General features: G+C 38.6%; 1 protein-coding gene across 20 annotated transcripts in view; it reads left to right on the top strand.

Moving 5' to 3' along the window:
• Window positions 1-24390, top strand: part of LOC139754724 (uncharacterized) — a 115339-nt gene that overhangs the window by 81439 nt on the left and 9510 nt on the right. For all 20 annotated transcript variants that reach the window (XR_011713950.1, XR_011713940.1, XR_011713938.1 and 17 more), the window contains 6 exons: window positions 325-515; window positions 3574-3752; window positions 6739-6929; window positions 8421-8559; window positions 21530-21586; window positions 23712-23825. Coding sequence is in view for 16 of the 20 variants with exons in the window: in XM_071672528.1 (XP_071528629.1) it covers window positions 325-515; window positions 3574-3752; window positions 6739-6929; window positions 8421-8559; window positions 21530-21586; window positions 23712-23825 (871 nt within the window). In the remaining 4 variants the exon portion in view is untranslated. The remainder of the gene's footprint in view (window positions 1-324; window positions 516-3573; window positions 3753-6738; window positions 6930-8420; window positions 8560-21529; window positions 21587-23711; window positions 23826-24390) is intronic.

Here is a 24390-nt window from a genome sequence, read left to right as displayed (position 1 = left end):
ATTTAAATGAAACATTTTGTTCGTAAAACTCTCTCTATAGATGCCTCATGAAAGAATTTTAGTTTTGAAATAAATTTCAGAAAATTTACAAGCATTCTTTACTTTTTCATAATTTGTTCTAGTAAAGTGTACAGATATTTGAGAAAACACCCCATCCCATCATGAACATCTAGTTCCTACTGAGTGTGAAAAAGACTGTCCCTTGAAACATCATGCCTCTTACATAATGCTTTATGGAAATATGTTCACAAAGTACATATCATAAGCAAAAGAATACAAGTCTGTATCTTGAGTGTAGTAGAGTGCATTTTACTGTATTTTCAGCTGGTTGGATATAACAGACACACAACGATTCAGGTGTTTGTTGGGTCAGATACTGGGAAGACAGGACCACACATGTTCTATCAGGTTTGTCGCGTCAGTGGCAAAAACTCAACACCATGTAAGGAACGGAGAATTGATGGCACTGCTGTAATTGAGACATCTCTTGATCCAGAAACAGATATGACCATGAGGTATGTTAATACCCATTTTTTGGTCATTTATTTTAAGTCATTATACAAGACAGCAAGAGAGTGGATGTGGGTGAATGAGATTATTTCCTTGTCTGTTCATGTTGCTACCTTGCTGCTGTGGAAAATGGTACACTGGTATGAAAGAAAGAAAAGATTTTAAATTACCCTAGTATTGATGTCCTTCTTCTCTTGAACTGTGTGTATTATCATCCTAATGGTAGAAGTGTGGGATTCCAGCACATGAATGTGGAAGAACCAGCCTGATCGTATGTCTTTGTATAGTGGTTTTGTTCAGAGGTCTTTAGACTACTACTTTAGGCAGGATTTGGTCCATGACATGAATTTACCACTCATATCTGCTCTGCCAGCTTACCTCTCGGTTTTTGTGGTTAGCAGATTCTTTATGAACTGCACACACATCGAGTGATGTGGCTTTCTTAGTCATAGTAAATATATAGATAAGCAGTAGTTCTTAAGAGGATTGAAACTTATTCTTGCACTCATTGTTGCATGTGTATGAGGCTGCTCATTATTTTCAGAAGAGATGGTCCGTGCTTTAGTATTAATGATGCATTCAATATTAATGATGCAGTCAATGTCAGTAAGAGCACATTTGCCTGAGTTTTCTATGAAAGAAATGAAGCACCTTTTAGCTATATTTAGAGAACCAGACAGGTGATTCTGAATTATTTGTTGACTGTGATATGTCCTCAGATCATGTGGAGAGTGATTTTATGGACATTGACATTTTGAGCATAAAAACAAAATAGGCAGGAAAAGTTTTTGCTAGTGATATTGGAGGCAATGTTGTCAGTGCCCTCCTTACCTTGACAACATTGTGTTTAACTGTTGCAACTGATGATTGTACACTTTTATAGCTTTTTGTTATGATAGAATTATCCATGAATTACATTGATTTTTGCAAGCAAAGGTTTCTCACAGAAGATAAAACATAATGGTAATGATAATCAGTATTCTGGTATTGGTAAAGTAAATGGTAAAATGTGGGCTGGCTGCTGGCAATTTGCTTGATACTTAGGCCTTACTCTTGAACTTTTCATTGCTTTATGCTGAAACATCTGCAAAGCCTTTACACATTATTACTGTGAAATTAGTGTATGAAAAGTATATATGAAGTTATGTTTTTCTTTGTTGTGTGAATAACTGAAAAATTTAAGGCTAAATTTGTTTTTAAAACATCTTGAAAAATGTAAACTTTTAGGGTTGGAAAGTATAATATTGCATGTAATTGTAACTGCATTATTTTTTTATAATAAATTTCTGTTTGCTTAAAGTAAACATAAGTGCATGCACCATTTTTAGTAGAGATTTGAGGCTGTTTGTTGAATACTTCCCATGTGACCAAATGCTGAAAAAGTTTTAAGAGACCTCTAGTTTTATTTGTGGATTTCGTTGATCTCTGTTTGTACTTTGTTCCATATTTTTCTTTCTTGATCATACTTGAGAGTAAGTGTATTTACTAGATTTACTATCTTGTGGAGGCAAGCATGAAAATTTTCAAAGGTTTTCAGAAAAGAGAGAAAAAAAAATGTCAGTGAGAAGAGAGTGGTGAGAGTGAGCTTGGAAAAGAGACTTGTGTAAAGAAATATCAGGAGAGATTGAGTGTAGAATGGCAAAAGGTGAATTATTGAAATATGGGAGAGGAATAAGATGTAATTCAAATTTTGATGTTGGAAAAGAGAGGAGTGATATTTTTAAACTTTTTTTTTTTTTTTTTTTTATACTTTGTCGCTGTCTCCCGCGTTTGCGAGGTAGCGCAAGGAAACAGACGAAAGAAATGGCCCCCCCCCCCATACACATGTACATACACACGTCCACACACGCAAATATACATACCTACACAGCTTTCCATGGTTTACCCCAGACGCTTCACATGCCTTGCTTCAATCCACTGACAGCACGTCAACCCCTGTATACCACATGACAATAATTCACTCTATTTCTTGCCCTCCTTTCACCCTCCTGCATGTTCAGGCCCCGATCACACAAAATCTTTTTCACTCCATCTTTCCACCTCCAATTTGGTCTCCCTCTTCTCCTCGTTCCCTCCACCTCCAACACATATATCCTCTTGGTCAATCTCTCCTCACTCATTCTCTCCATGTGCCCAAACCATTTCAAAACACCCTCTTCTGCTCTCTCAACCACGCTCTTTTTATTTCCACACATCTCTCTTACCCTTACGTTACTTACTCGCTCAAACCACCTCACACCACACATTGTCCTCAAACATCTCATTTCCAGCACATCCATCCTCCTGCGCACATCTCTATCCATAGCCCACGCCTCGCAACCATACAGCATTGTTGGTACCACTATTCCCTCAAACATACCCATTTTTGCTTTCCGAGATAATGTTCTCGACTTCCACACATTTTTCAAGGCTCCCAGAATTTTCGCCCCCTCCCCCACCCTATGATCCACTTCCGCTTCCATGGTTCCATCCGCTGACAGATCCACTCCCAGATATCTAAAACACTTCACTTCCTCCAGTTTTTCTCCATTCAAACTCACCTCCCAATTGACTTGACCCTCACCCCTACTGTACCTAATAACCTTGCTCTTATTCACATTTACTCTCAACTTTCTTCTTCCACACACTTTACCAAACTCAGTCACCAGCTTCTGCAGTTTCTCACATGAATCAGCCACCAGCGCTGTATCATCAGCGAACAACAATTGACTCACTTCCCAAGCTCTCTCATCCCCAACAGACTTCATACTTGCCCCTCTTTCCAGGACTCTTGCATTTACCTCCTTTACAACCCCATCCATAAACAAATTAAACAACCATGGAGACATCACACACCCCTGCCGCAAACCTACATTCACTGAGAACCAATCACTTTCCTCTCTTCCTACACGTACACATGCCTTACATCCTCGATAAAAACTTTTCACTGCTTCTAACAACTTGCCTCCCACACCATATATTCTTAATACCTTCCACAGAGCATCTCTATCAACTCTATCATATGCCTTCTCCAGATCCATAAATGCTACATACATTTTTAAACTTACTTTTTTTTATAAACAGTTGTGACTGTGTAGGCATCTTGAAAGAGCGCAATGTGGATGTGGAACACAGGTTTAAGGCTGCAGTTTCTCGAGGTCGCAAGAAGAGCACCAAATGTCGACTTGTGTTTCGCACATTTATCACAAACTCTAAAGGTACTCAGGAAACCCTGCAAGTCGTCTCACAACCTATTGCGTGTAGTAAGTAACTGTGCAATTTGTCATTGTCATGTATATTCAGATTTCTTTAAATAATCATATTACCGTGTTTAGTGTGATAAGATCATATAGACCTTATTTTATGTGTAGTTGTAATGATATTAAGATATAAGTTATGATATTATGAGATTTCCAGCAATTGGGGCCTGAACATGCAGGAGGGTGAGAGGCATGCAAGGAATAGAGTGAATTGGAATGATGTGGTATACTGGGGTCAACATGCTGTCAGTAGACTGAACCAGGGCATGTGAAACTTCTCGGGTAAGGTCTCTGGGGCCTGGATGTGGATAGCGGACTGTGATTTCAGTGCATTACACATAACATGTCTGTGTATGTGTATATATACATATGTATGCATATGTGTATATGTTGGTATGTATATATGTATGTGTATGGGCATTTATGTACATATATATGTATATGAATGGATGGGCCATTCTTCCTCTGTTTCCTGGCGCTACCTCACTGACATGGGAAGTAGCAATCAAGTATCATGATAAGCGATGACTAATTTTTTTCATGGTTTGACCATTATATATCTTGAACTCTCAGTCTCGTACTTCATATATCACCCATGCCATTGCAGTGGTTGATATTGATAATTTACTATATTAGGGGCATCCCTCAGTTGCTGAATAATATATATATTTATTTATATTTATTATACATAATCGCTGTTCTCCACCATGAAACAGATGAAGAATGGCTCATCCACTCATATACACATATACATACATAAACGCCCATATGCACACATATACATACATCTTTCTTTCATACTATTTGCCATTTCCCGCATTAGCGAGGTAGTGTTAAGAATAGAGGACTAGGCCTTTGAGGGAATATCCTCGCCTGGCCCCCTTCTCTGTTCCTTCTTTTGGAAAATTAAAAAAAAACAAGAGGGGAGGATTTCCAGCCACCCGCTCCCTCCCCTTTTAGCCGCCTTCTACGACACGCAGGGAATACGTGGGAAGTATTCTTTCTCCCCTATCCCCAGGGATAACATATACATACATATATTTATATATTTTTTTTTATTCATTATACTTAATCACTGTTTTCCGCGTCAGCAAGGTAGCACCAGGAAACAGACGAAGAATGGCCCATCCACTCATGTACACGTATATATACATAAACGCCCAAATATGCATATATACATACACATACGCAAACATATACATACATACACATGTATATATTCATACTTCCTTGCATTCATCCATTCCTGTTGCTACCCCGCCCCACAGGAAATAGCATCACTACCCCCTGCTTCAGCGAGGTAGCGCCAGGAAAACAGGCAAAAAAGGCCACATTTATTCACACTCAGTCTCTAGCCGTCATGTGTAACGCACCAAAATCACAGTTCCCTATCCACATCCAAGCCACACAGACCTTTCCATGGTTTACCCCAGACGCTTTACATGTCCTGGTTTAGTCCATTGACAGAACATCGACCCCGGTATACCACATTGTTCCAGTTCACTTTATTCCTTGCATGCCTTTCACCCTCCTGTATGTTCAGGCTCCAGTCGTTCAAAATCTTTTTCGCTCTATCCTTTCACCTCCAATATGGTCTCCTGCTTCTCCTTGTTCCCTCCACCTCTGACACATATATCCTCTTTGTCAACCTTTCCTCAGTCGTTCTCTCCATATGTCTAAACCATTTCAACACACCCTTTTGTGCTCTCTCAACCACACTCATTTTATTTCCACACATCTCCCTTACCCTTTCATTACTTACCCAATCAAACCACCTTACACCATATGTTGTCCTCATACATTTCATTTCCAACACATTCACTCTCCTCTGCACAGCCCTATCTATAGTACATGCCTCGCAACCATATAACATTGTTGGAACTACTATTCCTTCAAACATACCCATTTTTGCTCTCAGAGATAACGTTCTCTCCTTTCACACGTTCTTCATTGCTCTCAGAAACTTCGCCCCCTCCCCTATCTTGTGACTCACTTCCACTTCCATGGTTCCATCTTCTGCTAAGTCTATTCCCAGATATCTAAAACACATCACTTCCTCCAGTTTTTCTCCATTCAAACTTACCCCCCAACTGACTTGTCCCTCAACCCTACTGAACCTAATAACCTAGCTCCTATTCACATTTACTCTCAACTCTCCTTTCTCACACTTTTCCAAATTCAGTCACCAGCCTCTGCAGTTTCTCTCACGAATCAGCCACTAGAACTGTATCATCGATGAACAACAACTGACTCACTTCCCAAGTCCTCCCATCCCCAACAGACAGCAAACTTGCCCCTCTCTCCAAATCTCTTGCATTTACCTCTCTAACCACCCCATCCATAAACAAACAACCATGGGGACATCACAAACCAACATTCACTGGGAACCAATCACTCTCCTGTTTCATACATACTGCATGATATTTTAGTTGGCAGGGATTTATGGTTGTTTAAGGGAATGGAATTTGTGTGGATATTTTATACTTCTCCTTTATGGTTGTGGAATGGTTTTCATTGCAACTTGCTAGAGGAAAAGTTTCACTAAACCATCACTAGGGGTGTACAACAACACTGGAGTTCAACTGCATTGACAGTGAAATTATTCTGTCATCAGACTTTATTATTTAGCTGCCATACATGATAACTTATCCCTGGGGATAGGGGAGAGAGAATACTTCCCACGTATTCCCTGCGTGTCGTAGAAGGCGACTAAAAGGGGAGGGAGCAGGTGGCTGGAAATCCTCCCCTATCATTTTTTTTTAATTTTCCAAAAGAAGGAACAGAGAAAAGAGCCAGGTGAGGATATTCCCTCAAAGGCCCAGTCCTCTGTTCTTTATGCTACCTCGCTAATGCGGGAAATGGCGAATATTATGAAAGAAAGAATATGATAACTATAACCTTGAGATTTAAGATCTTGGAGCACATTTGATAGGAAATGCATAATTTTTTAGAGTTTATGAAATGTTAAGCTGGATTATCTTGTCAACAGCACAACCACCTGGTGTTCCGGAAATCTCCCGTAAATCCCTCACCAAGTGTTCTGTGGTTGGTGGGGAGGAGATGTTTATCTTTGGCAAGAATTTTCTCAAAGACACGATGGTTATCTTCCAGCAGAGTGGTGCTAAATCTCAACCAATTTGGGAGGAGAAGGTCTCACCAGACAAAGAGACTCTCCAACCAGTAAGTTTTTCTTTTTTTTGTATTACCTTAGTTGACAAATTGAATAATTTTTCATTGATTTTGAATCAAAATTAAGATAGATAAAGACATTGCTGGTCAATAGTAGCCATTTAAAGTATACAATGATGCAGTACCCCTTCCATCCACAATGAGAGGTAGAAATATAAAGGTAAAGCATCTTGCCAATTTAAATGTTTATATTGTAAACTGTAGCATATTTGTCTCTGGTAATTGCAACTTGAGAAATAGAGATTGAGATGCAAGTATATTGTAAGGACAAATAGAAGACCTTTTTTGGTCTGTGTTGAGGTCATATGTTGGAGGACATTGATACTAGCACTTTCTGCAGTACATAGATAGAGGGAGGGTGATAATGCAGAAGGCCCCTTCTGACTCATCATTCCACCTATCACATAAGCCACAAGGAAAGTGAATAAGACTCAGAGTATTAAGAGGGGTATACTAATAAGAAAATTTTATAGGAAAGTATGAGTGAAAAATTAATTTTTAACATCAGTATCTGGTGGCACCTAGCTGTATGTGACAGACATCCACTGTCCAGGGAGGCACTGCTGTCTGGGTATTGGAAAGGTTAGTGATTGCATCTCAGTGTGTCATTCATCACATACCCCACCCTGTCTCAGATCAGTTTTTTGCTCTTCGTGCCCCATGTACAAAAGAATGTTGGTACCTAACCCACAAACTCACATCATCTTCATCTTTAACACAACATTAAACAATGCATAACTCACAGATCTCTCTCTCTCTCTCTCTCTCTCTCTCTCTCTCTCTCTCTCTCTCTCTCTCTCTCTCTCTCTCTCTCTCTCTCTCTCTTTCTCTCTCTCTCTCTCTCTCTCTCTCTCTCTCTCTCTCTCTCTCTCTCTCTCTCTCTCTCTCTCTCTCTCTGTGCATTGGTGAGGTTGCATCAAGAACACATGACAGAACCTTAGAGAAGTTCTCACTAATGCAGGAAACAGTGAACAAGACTGAAAACGTATTTGGCAGAGACAAATATCATGGAATATGTTTTTTTTCCTTGTGGGACTTGTAATGATGTAAAAGCTTGATAAAAGTTTGGGGAGGTTACCAAATGTTATCAGTAACTCACTGAGGTACAAGTGTAGCCAACTGCACAGCCTTTTCTCATATTGATCCTTTTAAGGTAGCTGTCATTTTTGTAAGAACTTCCCAGTTCTGGAACCAAAGAAAATTGAACAGAACTTCATCATTTTCAGATGATGGAAATATCTGGGAAGAATGTATCTGCCAACCTGTTTTGTGTAAAGTTGATGGCATACACAATATAGCTAGAATAGACAGATAGGTAAAGCACTAAACACTCATCTTTTACATTCAAACAGTCTCTGACATTACAGAGCTATGTTTTAAATAAGTTATGATATAACCCTCGTCCTTTCCTTCTTGGGAAGTACAGAAGAGGACCATAACTTAGCTTAAAACATTAGGTGATCTGGACTCTCCTTACTTCAGATTCACTTAATTGTGACGGTTCCCAAGTATTATGACCAGTCAATTTCGGAGGAAGTGACTGTGGAGATGATGGTGTCATCTGGTGGTAAAACTTCTGAATCGCATTGCCTGACGTATGTGCCACTGGTGACCAAGAGAGGTAAGTAGCAAGGCAGCCATTGTGGCTGTCAGTGTCTTGCTTGAAGCCATCTGTGCCGGCCCATTCAAGGGAAGGGAGAGGACTGTCATCATGCTGATATATACCTTGAAAAGATTACCAGCAGATGTTTGAATATAAATATATATATATATATATTTCTTTTTCTTTTTTTTGAATAAATAAAGAAAGCTCTTCGTTTGTGTATTGTCCCGTGTAGACCCTTACCTGTCATTCCCCATCTTTTGTTTGGTATTCAATCCCAGTAGCTTATCATAAATTTTTTGAAAATCCTTATTCACCTCATAGAAGAGCAAATGCTTTAAGATTCAATAATTATTTGTATTATTTTCTTAAACAGTAAACATTAAATGTCAGATAACTGAAAAATGCCTTCTCTTTCCTTGATTACCTGCTTGATTAGATTAGTTTTTAACCTTGTCAGTTGGTTTAACTCCTCCAGTTTTGGTGAGGAAGTAACTTTTGGAATGCCTTTAGTTTTACCATTTACCATAGCAGCATCAGGCAGGTAGGCTGGCTTCATTAATCACCAGCACATGTTTAGTCTCCTATACTCTCCTCCAGAGCCTTGCCATGGGACACTGTGCACACACTTGGAGTTGGGAGGACTCAGGGCTCAGCGTGTCTTCAACACTACAACTACACACTAGTAGGGAAGTGCAATAAGGCAGCAGGAGTCTGTGGTCCTATGGCGCCCAGTCTGTGCTCACTCGGGCGTCATAGTCCGCCTACACCCTCTTGTAAGGGCAGACTGCTAGTCCATAGTGCATCATTGTGCCAACTTAATTGTGACAACTTTGTGGCCAGTTCTACCATCAACTCATTTTGTTATGTTTTTAGCTTTCGGTAGTGAATCAGTCAGTCTCATTGTTATAGTGAAACCTTTTTATTTTGTTTTTAGGAACTTCTGTCAATCAAAAATTTCCTATTAACTGGCATCAAAGTTGCATAGTCTGCCCTTCCCTGGTTACCGAGAGTGCTATATTATTATTTGAACTGCTGCTGGATGAGTTGGGAGGCTCTGGAGGGTGAGTTCTGGGGCAGGGATGGGGCCACTAACAACCCCTCTCATCACCTGGTGTGTATGCAGACCACATTAGGCTGCATCCTCACTAGATGGGGCTAACACATGCAGTGAGCTCCCTTGTATGAAACAACATTTAACTGTAAAATTATTCTTCAAATGAGAAGACTTGGAAATATAGATTTAGATTTCCTCCCCTCTCTGAATAAGCATGTGTTGCCTAATGTCTTGATCATGTGGGCTTTCTCAATCATTTCATGAGGGTGGTTGCCCTACTTTGTGGTTGGAGGTCTGGGCTTTGCCATTGTCAGGCTGGCAAGCCCAGGTCTCCCCTGTGCCATTCTCATGCCATTGCCATCGTGCATGTGCAAGATTTAGGAAGCCCGGGACGCTCAATGCCTCCCACCAATAAACTCCCCAAAATGCGGTGCCTCTCTGTTAGTTACATAGGTGTCGCCGATCACTCTCTTGTCTGAGATTGGCGTGGTGTGGCAGCGCACTCGTGGCAGCATCGCAGCCGTGGTCCCGTAAGTGCCGGGGACCTACCCAGCAGGTGGTGTCGCTCGCTTGCTGCTCTATCACCCTCACCCCTCATCAGCCATACATCTTCACCATACACCATGATCTCTAACAATTCTCACTATCAGTTAGTCAGTTTTAAGTACACAGTGGTAAAATTTGTCAGAACTCAAATATGCTCAATTATATATGTTGCTTTGAAAAGGGCTTCACTTTTCATTGATATTTCTTTTCTTTTCTAAACCTAATGAGCTGTATTGTTCATACTCCCTCCCATAGATCTTCATCTACATCCTATTAGAGCAAATTATGTGAATTCCCTTTTTATACCATCTCTCCAGCACATGTTAGCTTGCCAGATATATAATTGACATAGAGTACGTCATCATTTGATTCTACATTGATAAACAGAACTATTTCATAGGTCACATTTACTCTGCAGATGGTCTTTTGCATATTCATTTTAATTGAAAACATCATGCAACTACTTAATTTTATCTTTTCTCTCATCCTCCTCCTCTTTACTCTTGTCTTTGGAGCTAAATCCACTTTCTTTTTACAGTGCTGTAATCTTATCTTACTGTGCTGAGAAAGCCAATACTTTACATATGTGTTAGACAATTACACATGCAGAATTTCTCACCAGATGTTTTGAGTGTTTGTGTTGCATTATTGACACTAATATTGACCATAATCACTACCAGAAACAGAGATTCTGCATGTGCAAGAAATGTTGGATAATGATTTGATATTTAATTGCTACACAACACACAAGGTTTGTATGCCACCTCGAATTTCTGAAATTTCACGTTGTTTCAAGCAGTCAAACAAAAAATAGACTAACACGTTTTTTTGATATTCATCACTTGAAAACTATTTGTAGTTAGAATATATGATCAGACTAATTTTTTGATGTTTTCATTTTAATGTACTGGTAAGTACATAGTGATAAAACACTTAAACACCCTTAAGTGGATTGTAAATTTTTGGCAGATTTATGTAATATTTATAAATGCTTTGCTACCAAATAAATCAGATGTTGGATACATCCTGGAGTTTCACAGATTTCAAGGTGTACAGACCTCATCATATTGTGGCTATCTCTCTGTGCTCCCTGTGCACCGTAGCACTGTGTGTGACTAGCCACCATGACAGGCTTGTCCCTCACATTTCCCACATGAATTCTTCTACTGCTGCTTCTTCCATTACACATGACAGCTGCCTGTTGCTGGCATACATCCTGTAATAACATCATAGTGCTTATAATGTTGCTTCAGTTTGTTATGCAGTGATAGATGGTCTCACACCTCATCCCCTTTTTCCGTGCCCACCTTTTGTTCCTGTTCCTCCAGAATCTCATGCCAATTGTTTTCCTTTGTCTTCCCTACCCCCTTTTCCTCTTGCCACCATGCTGCATGCCCTCCTTAATCCTTTCTCCTTTTTTTCTTGTCTTTCTTCTGCCCTTTTATCCTTTTCTCCTTATATGTATTTCAGAAACTGTCTCTTTTGCTCTTCTGTCCTTTCTCCTTAAATGTATTTACGAAATTTATGTGATTAGGTTTCTATTACTCTACCTGAGCAGGTAACCTCTTAGACCTTGGGTATTCTTTTAGTAGCTGTTCCTGTGTACTTTCTTTTTTCTGAATGTGCTGAATCAATAGGTGATATTAGAGCAGAAATAACAGACACTAATATGATTAAGAAACATTATGTGGCTGAAGATAACAAAGTTATTGGTAACAAAACCCAATTTTCCAAGAAAAGCTCTCCCAAAGAGTAGATATGGTGCACTAATGGAAGAACTGATACCTTTTTCTGAAAATAAATATCTGATGTAATATTTGATCAGAAATGTACAGTACGAGTTAGGGATGCATGACTGCTTTTAAAGTTAGAGGTTATATATGAAAGTGTGGCTTTGTATGGCTGTGTGATATGTGCAGCCAAAGGCTGGTAATAACTAGAATCAATAGAAATAACGACGAAAAAAGATAAAGATCAGAGAAGTATAGTTTATTGTGATGATTGTGAAAGTGATGAAACTGATGTTAATCTAGAAGATTATGATGAAAAAATTATGAGTCGGTTTGTTTAAAAAGCTGGAGATGAAAGAAGAAAGCGAGTAAATGAAAAAGACATGTAAAGGAAGAGACGAAAGAATAGAGAATATAAAGAGAAACATGGTGATGGTAAGAAAAAACTATGAGGACTAGATAGTAGATTTGCAGTACTTTAGAGGTAGTCGTCACCACTCCATTCCCAGTTAACTGGGGTGAATCAGGTACACACTGCTTCTGCAGCATATATGATGTACTTTGCATTACTCACTTTACACTAGTGTCACAATTTTAAGCACTTTTTAATTTAGTTTTTGTAAACTGCAGCTACTTTGATTAGCCTCATTATTTTAAGAATTGTACTAACTATAAAATGCTTGCAGAGGTCTTTCTGTCACCATAAAACATAATGTAAAATTCGGCTCTTCTTATTCATCATTTTAAATGCATGTCCGTCAGTCTTTTAGGCTGTGCTTATGGTGACCCCCATAGAAAATATGTTGATTGTTTGATGACCAAGTTGATTGGGGGAGCACATGTCATCATACATATTAACTGTTGAAGAAAATGAAGAAGTATAATAGGTGGAATGTGGAGGGATATGTAACTCAGAGAATGATTTTAGTGGAATTAAGGAGGGAGGCCAAAACATAACTCTACCACCCTCATGCTTGGCATTTGACTAGGTCTGTTATTACCTATTTGTATTTACATGTATGTATTGTATGGGGCGGGAGGTATATGCTTGTGGGGGACCATCTCCTGAACATTCTCTACTTTCATACTTCTTAGATTTATGAATGCTGTCTTCATTAGCCATGTTTTAGTCATTGCACTCTATTCAGAATGTGAAATAACCATGCCTAATCTTCATGGAAGTAATCTTGAGGTGTTGAAGGATTTTAGTAAAATGATGGCAAAGAGCTAGAATATTTCCATGCATATTTTGAATGTGAAGTATTAGTTATGCTGTGTCATTGGCAAACAACAGATGACACCTTGGAGGCCCCTACCCATGAAAGACTACATACCTGCCCCTCTCCCCAAAACCCTTGCATTCGCCTCCCTCACTACCCCATCCATGAACAAAGTAAATAGCTATGGTGGCACCACACACCCCTGCCACAGACCTGTCTTCACCTGCAAGTACTCGCCCTTTTCTCTTCCTATTCACACATATGCCTTACCTTCTTGAAAACTTTCTTGCTTTTAGCAGCTTTCCTTCCACATTCACAACACCTTCCGTAAATAATTTCTATCGATCTTATCTTATTTTATCTCCAGATTCCTAATTGCTGCAAGCAAGTCCTTCTGTTTCTCTAAGTATTTTTTGCACTCATTCTTCAAAGCAGATTCCTGATACCACTCATGAAGCCACATTGTTTATCCCCATTCTGGTGCTTTCTGCGTGATACCACCCACCCAACCCTCTTTCATACAAGATTTCAGTTACAGTCAACAAACTTATACCTTTGTAATTTAGACATTCACTTTTGTACCCCTTACCTTTATTCATTTGCACTATACAGGCATTCTGCCAGTCTTCAGGCACCTCACAAGATGTCATACACAGGTTGAAAATCCTAACTAAGTAGTCATAAACACAATCACCCCTTTTCTTTAGGAGTTCACCTACCTACCTCCTGCCCTCTGAATGCTACACTTTTCTCTCACACATGTAAGCACTACCTCCTTAAATATTTCCCATTCTTCACTCATTTCCTTAGCTTCATTTACTCTTACCTTCTGCCATTCTACACTCGATCTTTCTTGTCTCTTCACACTAGCCTCTTTTTCAAGCTCACTTGCTTTCACCACTCTCCTCTTACCCAAGTAAGTTTCATTTACAAAAGCCTCCACTAAGTAACAATCAAACAATCCACTACCTGTCCATCTCTGCACATCCTCATTCAATAGTTTTTCTTTTGCATGCCTGTCAGTTAGTACATTATCCAGTAATGTGTGCTTATCTGCCCAAATTGCACACATATTTAGCCCCTCTTTTTAAATTGGGTATTTCCAAATATAAGCCCTTTTTCAGCACACAACTCGACAAACTGTTCACCATTTTCATTCACATCATTGGGTACCCCATGCCTCCCAATTATGCCCGCAACTGTGACATTACCTTCTCACTTATTCAAGTCACTGTTTACTAATACTCGATCCCACACATTAGAATTGCAGACTCATTCTAAAAACACTTGCCTCTCTTCCTTAGTCCTCTCATTTCCAGGTGCTTAAGCACTGATAATTACCCACCTCTTGTATTTTTTTCTTTTTTTTCATCCCATCCAGGGGCCATTAATGGGTCACCCTTTTCTTCTGTGAGTTCATTAGAAAAGTGGTCTTCTGTAATAACTTTATGTTTTCCCTTTATATTAGAAGCACCATTCATGAGGCCTCCTTTATTCCAGTAATACACTCTCCAGATTCATAAATGTTTCATATAATACACTCTGAGTCAGAGTTTTCCTAAAATGAATATTTCAAAAGCAGACGCCTGGTCTCCATTCCCTCTGCCGATCCTAAAGTGCATTGTTCCTCCACAATCAGGTGCTCTGCACATACTACCACTACTCTACCAGTTATTACTCCACCATACACTGTTTTAGGTATATTCAGCAGACTTGTAGCTCTGTAATTCAAACATTCACCCTTTTCCTGCTAACCATTCTAAGGGCACTACACACAAATTTTGCTAGCCCTGAGGTACCTAACAAGCCTTGCAAATGTCATATAGCCTCACTAACCAGTCAGCAGCACTGTCACTCCTTACTTGAGAAACTCAGCTGCCATCCCATTCGCTTTTGCTGTTTTGCTATACTTTATCTTACGTGATGCTTTCAGAACCTGCACTCTTTTCATTATTTCATATGCTATTACTCTTATTTTGCTTAACAGTTTGTCCCAAAGACACCATATGCACGATGATATCATCTAATATGTTAAGCATTCCTTCAAAATATTCATTTTATCTCTCTGTTCACTTTTGTTCCCTTTGCCTTTATAAGAGCATTAAACATGCATACTCCTAGTCCTCAGGGACCTCACCTTTGGTCATACGAATGTTGAATAGCTAGACTCAACTAGTCAACAGCACTGGCATACCCTATCTTGAGAAACTCGTCTACAGTCCCATCCAATCCCACTCACTTCACCACATTTCATCTTATGCAAAGATTTTACTGTCTCCACTCTGTTCACCATTCCATTTGCCATGCCTCTTTCACTCTGTTATGCATAACATCTTTTCCCAAAGACACTACATGCATCACCTGATCATCAAACACATAAGGTCCTACAGAATACAGATTCAGTCTATTTATCACCTCTTCTTTTAATGTGTAGCTGTACATTGTTCATTCATCCTTTTAGATCTTATACATTGAACCATTTGGATGTAATGTACTAAAATATTGTGGACATTATGTAGCCAAGATATTGTATTAAGGACAGTTTCATTGAAAGGATCATCTAAGAATTCCATGAAAAGGTTGCCTAACACTACATTTCTTAGAGAGCCCATAGCCATGCCAAACTTTTGTTTACAGAATCTGTCATGAAATTTAGAATTATTGAACTGAACACATATGTCTACTGTGCACAAGGGGAAGCCCATTGTTTTCTGTGTCATTCCTTTGAACCTCCTCATTGCCTTTTGTGTGGGGATGTGGATGATCACATCCAAGCTAGCCATTTTCTTGTTTCTTTTGGGCCTCATACAGGCATGCAGGAATGCTTGCAAGACATATGCGTAAACTGTTTGGGGTCACTTAGTTGGCCAGGTCAAGCACTTACGAGACATGTTGAACAGACTCATGGAGTTGCCTGTGATAAACAAGAACGTCACCATCCTGGATGAGACCCCTATCAACAACATCCTATCTATCTATATCTCTAGTGCCCATTCCCTCCATTAACTTCCATCAGGGGTTGGCCATGGCAAAAGAATCTTGTCTTTCTCCTGACATTACTCCTTCACATCCACTATGTCATGCATTCTTCCATCATTTCTCTCCCTCCAGTACTCTGCCACTCTATTTCCCCATGTCATGGGTAGTCTACTTCTCATACCTTTAAAACTCCATATCTTGCATTCTTTCCACAAGCCCAAACCACCTTAAAGTGTTAAGTTTCATCCACTCTACCACTCCAAAACTCATTCCTTTTGCATTCCCTGCCATACCTGATTTCTCATACACCCATTCATTTCCTTCTTCATTCCATCTGTCATCTCAGACAGTATTTAGGCTGGTTGAAGAGAGGATTTTCATAGAAAGCCTAGAAGATCCCCTATCCCCCTCAGTGGTTTTCTTGATCACGGAGAAATATGCATTGAATTTGATTTTTAAATATAATGACAAATTCATAGAAAAAAAATTGGCACAGCTATGGGCTCCCCATTAAAAGCAGTGTTAGCAAACCTTTTTGTGGAATTCCTTGAACTGGGTCCTTTTGCTAAAATTGTCCCCAAGACAGTAACACTGCGACATTACATTGATAATACTCTAGTCATTAAAACCATACAGTTCTCTCAGCAAGATATAAAAGACTCTGAATAACAGAGCTATCCATTCATTTCAACATAGAAGAGGAGCAGGATGATTCACTCCCATTTCTGAACACAGCTATGAAATAAAACAACAGCTTGAAGTTTAAATGTGTAGAAATCCCATGAACAAAGATGACATGGTGCACTGCTATTCTCACCATGACAAAAGGATTAAGCAGTGTTGTGATTTTTTTGATTTATTTATTCATTTATTTATTTTTAAGAAGGGCATTCAGACTATGCAGTTGGGAGCATGCAGAGAATGAATGCCAGCACATCATTTAAGGTGCTGTATGCCATGAACATAGCATGGGATAAAAATCCAAGAGTTTCAGTTACCCTATCTATCTGTCTATGTCCCTGATGCCTATTCCAACTGGAACTCCCTCAACCCATATAACACAGTGTCTTACCTTGCAGAAACTCTATCCATACTTGTATGGGTTACATTTCCCACTTTCATTTAAACTAGGAGGCATGCTTTATCAGTATATAGAGATGCCTTATGTTGCAAGCTACTACAATTAGCATTGAAAAGGAATCCTAGTATCCTGGTTAGTCATATAACATGATGGGCAAAGCTACAGCCTTGGCATATGTGCATAGAGCTCCACATCAATTAGTGGCTGATAAGTTATAGCCTTTGTAGCATTGATCATGGTGATAATGATTCAGTGGATGTTGAACAGTTAGCACTGGGTAAAGATGCCAGAGACTAGTTAAAGATGCACGAGTCACCGAAAACTAGCATAAATGTGGTAAATTGAGCATGCATGATGCACCATATCTGTAAAGTGACAGGTACAGATGATTTATCTTTTTTATTTTTTTCTTTATTTTTCTTGATATTTCCAAAACCTTGTTAATTGTTAACTAAAATATTTTTTGGATTTCGTGATCAACCTTAGTCCTGACGACTTCAGAGTTTACGGGATTTAGACCGTTATAAGGATGAAAAGCAATGAAGAACATTACATGTCTTTGGAATTATAGATAAGCCTTGTTGATAAGAGAGCTGAGAAAGATGCAGTAAAAAAAAAAAAAAAAAAAAAAAAAAAGCATATAAAGAAGGCGGAAGCCAGGCAGTACTCTTCCTCTCCAAACTTAACCTTAATTGGAGCAGAAATACTGCTGTACATGGCAACTTTCAGTCCAGTTAAAAGTTTCATTGAATTTCATTTTGTTTTTATTACTAAAAAATGCACCTCTGAATTTTATATGTGCTGTATTGCACCCCTTTGAAGAATGTACTACTGACTCTGAAATGAAACCTGAAATCACTAGATGTCCCAGAATGACAAATGTGCATTTACAATTGATAAGATAGCAGAGAATTTAAAGAATGTGGCTCAGTCCTTAGTAAATGCTAGGATTACAGCAAGAGTGAAACATCCTTTGATATATATGTGTGCAAAGATTCATGAAGTCCATACCTGGCATGAGCCATTTTATCATTGAGAAGCCTTTCTAGGGGTGTGCGAGAGTGAATGGGTGCTTTTAGGTGGATATATGTATCCTAAGTGATGTGATCCTTTGATTTTAAGAAATGGAACAAATGCTGGCAGTATGGATGGAAAATAAAAATCAGAAACAGATGCTTTCAACCTTAGGTTTGATATATGTAAAAGCTTCATGCACATATCGGCTCTAGTATTGGCAAGTACACTTTTTTCCCCGCAGTGGGAGTGAAAAAGGGAAATTTATGCTCCTTCGATCCATGCAAAATCTCCATGTGTGAATTGTTTGTACAAATTTGATGAGGAAACTTTTCCCCCTTGGTGGGAATGAAAAAATGGGACATAGAGGTTTTGAAGTGCATTCCCATTTTCCCCACGTACTTGTAAGTCCATTATTTGCAGAATTACTTGGTGCAGATTTTTCCAGGAAAGCATTCCCAGTGCAAAGCAGGGGAAAGATGTTTTACAGCTTAGGATCCCTAGTCTTAAGATTGTCTGGCATACAAACACCATACTTGTGAACGAGCAACAAAAATCAATATTTAATTGATTTGTCATACAGTCTATTACTCACAATTACAAAAATCAATATTTGATTCCTCATTTGTCAGACAGTCTATTACTCACACTTACAGAATGTGGAACTTTTTGTGTATGCAACTTTTTCCATTAACTGTTGCTGAATATGATGTTCTATTAATTATATTTTCTTCAGAATACAGTATATAATACTTTATCACAATCGAGTGTAAATATTTACTCTGATTTTGTATATTTGTTTATACTATCTAACGTACGGACAGGATGAGGAATGTAACCCGTTTGTAAGATGGGGGCCCTTGTAGTAATCAATCAAGACATGTTGAGAGCAATGTGCTACGCTTTTCTTAATGGCAAAATTTCTTTACAAGTAATTAAGTAGTACTAGGTGGGTACATATGTTCTGTTTCTATCTTTTTTCTTTCTCACTTCATGTCTTCCCACGTCTCTTTATGGGAGGGCATTTTACACTCATGGGGTCCCTCTTGAACATTCTCTAGTCTCATGCAACTTCTTAAACTTTTGTATGCTGTATGCATTAACCATTTCCAATCTTTTTTGTTCATCCCCGACTCTTATACTATAAAAGTATTTCTTTGCATTTTTTTTTACGTTTCTTGCATAATTTCACCTTATGCGATATGGTTGCTCTGTCCCTACTTCTCAAGAAGAAATGTCCACTGTCCACATTGTTAATCTCTTTTAAAAACTTATAGATTGATATCAGGTCACCCTCAGCCTTCTCTCTTCCAACATGGTTAAATTTAAAGCCTCCAACCTCTCCCTGTAGCCTAGCTCTCTTAATGCTAGTCTGGACATTTTATATGCGTCTTCAGGTGCAGTGCCGAAACCTAAGAAGCACATTCTAGTTTTGGCCTAATGTAGGTAATATCTTGCTAAATATTTCCTTGTACATATACTTGAAAGCTATTCTGATATTTGCCAGCAGACAACTTGTCTGTTTAACTGTTTCTACATCTTAATGTGCTAACCCTTAATACCTGTTTTACCTTCTCATTATTTCATCCCCCTTATTATTCTGCCATAGCCCTCCATCTTCTCTTCTTACTCTCTCTCTTCATTTTTATTTGTTCTTCCAAAACTTTTAAAATCATTCCCTGTGTTCCTTTGCTGTGCTTTTAGGTTAATCCTTTTTCCTATGTAGATTATCTTTTCCACCCCATGCAGGAATTAGTTTTCATTTTCATTATATATGTGTTCCGTATTGATTTCCTATTGTCCTTTATTTTCGTTATATATGTGCTCTATATTTATTTCCTATTGTCCTTCCCTTACTCTTCATCTCCCCTTATCTCTTTGACATTTCATTTTGCTCTTTCCATACTTAACTGAATGTTTACCTCATTTCTTAATCTTGTGTTAGACATATTATTTTACTTGCCCATTTTTGTTGTTTGATTTACACTTGTATATCTATGATTAGGTATACCTCTAGCTCTTCCCTTACATTCCAATTAGCTCAAGAATACTGTTGTATTTTAATTTACTTTTGTTATTGGGAATGTTTTTATTTTTTTATTTTTGTAAGATATTATGGCAACTTAGTTGTTTCTATATCAACACTATTTAGTGGGAGATCTTGTGTGATCATTTGTTCCAACATTTTTGACTTGCTAAAAGATTACTGATATGGCTGTCAGCATCAGTGCACATGTCATTTGGCATCACTCATGGTCATCACTCATATTCACTGTTATTTTCTTTGGCTTAGATAAGATATAGCTTATCACTATACAGCAAGTTATTTTTTATGAAAGAAATTGTTGTGTCTTAAGTCTTGCAAGAAATACTTTTTAGGGCTTTATACAGTAATTTCTCTTTATTGGATTGGCTTCATATTTGATTTGATGAAGCATTTGCAAGATGTTTATTTCCCTGTCTTTGTAATGGCATGCACATCCAAGCATGTTAGAATGAATCTTTGACATAATTGTGTAAGAAGCCCTGGTGAATTAGTGATTCTCTTACAGCAGGTTGCTGAAGAGTTGAGGCTTCTGAGACAACAGTTGCTGTCTGTGCCAGCATTATTTCCCACATGTACTTTTGTGATAGATGGTTCGTGTGGAATATGAAAGGTTGGCTTAGAGAGAGAGAACAGTGGTTGGATGTTGGCTGAAAGGTTGATTGTAAGTTTGTATATTGAGCAGAAAGACTGTTTACTGATTTGTATTGATGTTTTCAGGAGGCTGGAAGTGGAGCTCAACCTTCATTTGTACTCTATACTCCATGCCCGAGCATCGGACATGATGGTATCTTCACTACTTGAACTTATTGTAATTGAAGCATTTCAACCTGTCATATGAAAACTTTATAAGAAGAGTACAGAATAAGAAAGATTTAAGTGTCAGTTAAATTCTATATCAGTTACTAATACTATTTTACCAATAGCCATGGCACAGAATGGGGCACCATGGTATAGGTGTAATGCTCTGCACTCAACCCATGGTATGCTGGTTCAAATTTATGACCAGGCAGGGTTGTTGGACTACACAGAACTGGTCACTCTGTCGTATCTGGGCCCCAGACTTATGCTAACCCTTTTCACCTAGAGGTGCCACCTTACCAAAGTGGGAGACAGCGTAAAGGATGTTAGCTTCTGATTAAAGAACTTAAGGAATAAGAAATTTCTTACTCTAAATTTAAGGTAGTCTTCACAAAGTACTTATTGATAATAAGTATACAAGGTCTTACTTTCAATGAGGCACCATTTTTGTCCGGTGGCTGGGTGTGTAACACTTTTTGTTTTGAAGATGACTAATCGGATGTGTCTCTTAAACAGAACTGTCAGTCACTGACACCCAAGAAGATAAACCATTACCCAAAGGAGTTTCACCCTGTAAGTAGATTTTCTCTCCATAACTTCTGTTTTTATTATATACATTTTAACTTGTTTGAATGAATATTTGATATACTGTATGTATGCAAAAAGTGGTTTCCCACATTTTGAAATGGTACATGCATAAAGATTGTTACTTCTCAACTGACTTTTGCAGATATATTTGAATAACTCTCAGTCTTCTTACCTGAATTCTCCCAGCATTTAAAGAGAGCCTTCTGCTTACCAAGGTAGACACCAAGGTGTCTACTTTTTCTGCTTAATATTTTTTTTTTTTTTTCATGTTTTTGATTTCCTGCATCAGCAAGGTAGTGCTGGGAACAGACGAAGAAATTACCTCCTTGCTCTCATCCACTTTCTAGCTGTCATTTATAATGCTCCAGAACCAGAGCACCCTCTTCATAATCAGGGCCACAGACCATTTCATGATTTTTCCCCAACTGTTTCACTTGCCCTGTTTCATCCAGTTGCCCATGTTATTTACTATCCATGGATATAAGGGAGAAAGAGGAAGAATGCTACCCATGCATCCCTTGCATGTCATAGAAGACTTAAGGCTGTCATCTTTTCCTTTGGTTACCTCGCTAAGGCAGGAAATAATGAACAAGTATGAAAGAAAATTATTACTGTTATACAACTCATGGACCCCTACAAGGAGCCTCTTCCAACTTCAAGACTGTGCCTGCCCTAAGAAGCAGCAGGGAAGTGATGAACACATTTGAAGGGATAAGTTCCTCAGTGAGATAGTACCACTCATCAACCAATGACAGTGATGCAGCTTGGCTGAAGACTCATGATATGACTAATTGCAGATGTGGTCCGGTGACATATATCATATTATTATTTTATATAACCCCAGGACCCCTCATACCCACAATGCAACTACCACAGTGAAGACACCAAATGCCTCCTGTTCAGTTGCTCCACACTTTCCCCATGTTGTAGACACACACATCACAGCACTTTATTACCTGGTCCCCCCTGGTGGATATAGGTAGGCTGCTTCCTAAGTGCTGCAATAGCCACTTAAGATTGGAGGAACTCTTGGAGCAGGAAGTATATATGTATCTGTAGGTATTACTAGACTCTGCCTGCTTGTGATTGCACCTTGAATGAAAATCACCTTTAAAGAGGCTTTATTATTGTCTCGAAATTGAAGAACTCACTTCAAAAAAGTCCTGCATTTCCCTGCTACTGTAAGTAGTTTAGCATCGGAGCTGTAGGAAGTCATGGAATAACATCTTTCAAGAAAGGGGCCCCTGGGCAAGCATGAAATATAAGTATATATGTTTTATTTCCATTCTAACACACAGTAACAAGTAGTTAACATTTTATTGATCACTGTCAAACATTGAGGTTTAAACATTTGACATGGTGTGCATTACTGTAACATTATTTTATATCCATATACCTCCATGTTGGACAATGATGATAGGGGAAGAGTTAACCACTAGTTATTTTACATCAGATGGGAAATGACTGAAGATTTTTTTTTTTTTTCTGGGCCTCTTTCTAAGAACTTGTCCTGGTATTACCCAGAATCTCTTTCCTATGGTTCCTACAGCCCAAGCTGTACTCTGTACCCCAAATGATACAGCCTTGCCAAAGTGACTTATCACCTGTGTTTGGTTACACTGCAAGTGAAAAGTCATCTTTGGCATGGCTGCATCATCAAAAGTGGACAAAATGGAGCACTATCTTTTTGATGAACTTTTCACTCCAGACGAGTAGCTTCCAACCTGCATGAGCTCCATAAAGTGTCTTGGGGATGTATAACCACTCATAGGTTTTATCTATGGGGATAGGACTGAGAAAATGCTACTGTATTAACATGTTCCCTGTCACAAATGGTGACAAAATGGGCCAGGAGCTGGGGATGGAAATCCCCTTTTGTATCATTACTTTCCAAAAGATAAAACTGAGGAATGAGTCAAGTGAGGATCTTTCCTTTAAGGGTCAGTTGTTTGTTCCTTTTGTTTGTTCCTTGCAGTATCATACTTAGGTGGGAAACTGTGAACAGGTGTGAAAGAACAAAATAATATCACACTATCATTATATGTAAATCTTGTAGTTAGGTAAATTTTTCCAAGCTTTATAAAGATTATCCAAATGTGATCTCTCACAGGTGCCTTGCAATTGAATCGTCACTTTGCTGAAACAGGGACATTACCTGTTGCCCTGCCAGAGACCACTACAGCTGTTGCTCTCCCTACCTCAGCCTTGAGTACTTCAGGAGATGGTAATTCCCCACTATTTTTGTCATTATTTACAATTCTTGTTATTCATTCTTGCACATAGCTGTAGGGTGATAGTTCTTTAAATTTCAAAATTAGCACCTGTAATACATTTTGTAAACTTGCTTACCTTTAGCATAGGCTCTTTTTCTCTCTTCATCTTTTGTCTGCATAGTAGTTTTCCTAAGACTCAGTCCTCTGTTCTTAACGCTACCTCGCTAACGTGGGAAATGGCGGATATGTATGAAAAAAGAAAAATAAATATATATTTATATATGAAGTCTGTTTAGGATGAGAGAGCTTGGGAAGTGAGTCAGTTGTTGTTGTTTGCTGATGATACAGCGCTGGTGGCTGATTCATGTGAGAAACTGCAGAAGCTGGTGACTGAGTTTGGTAAAGTGTTTGAAAGAAGAAAGTTAAGAGTAAATGTGAATAAGAGCAAGGTTATTAGGTACAGTAGGGTTGACTGTCAAGTCAATTGGGAGGTAAGTTTGAATGGAGAAAAACTGGAGGAAGTAAAGTGTTTTAGATATCTGGGAGTGGATCTGGCAGCAGATGGAACCATGGAAG

This window comes from Panulirus ornatus, chromosome 2, assembly GCF_036320965.1.
Source record: "Panulirus ornatus isolate Po-2019 chromosome 2, ASM3632096v1, whole genome shotgun sequence".
Taxonomy (NCBI): domain Eukaryota; kingdom Metazoa; phylum Arthropoda; class Malacostraca; order Decapoda; family Palinuridae; genus Panulirus; species Panulirus ornatus.
Note: the sequence above shows the minus strand (reverse complement) of the source record. Positions and strands in the feature narration are given on the sequence as shown.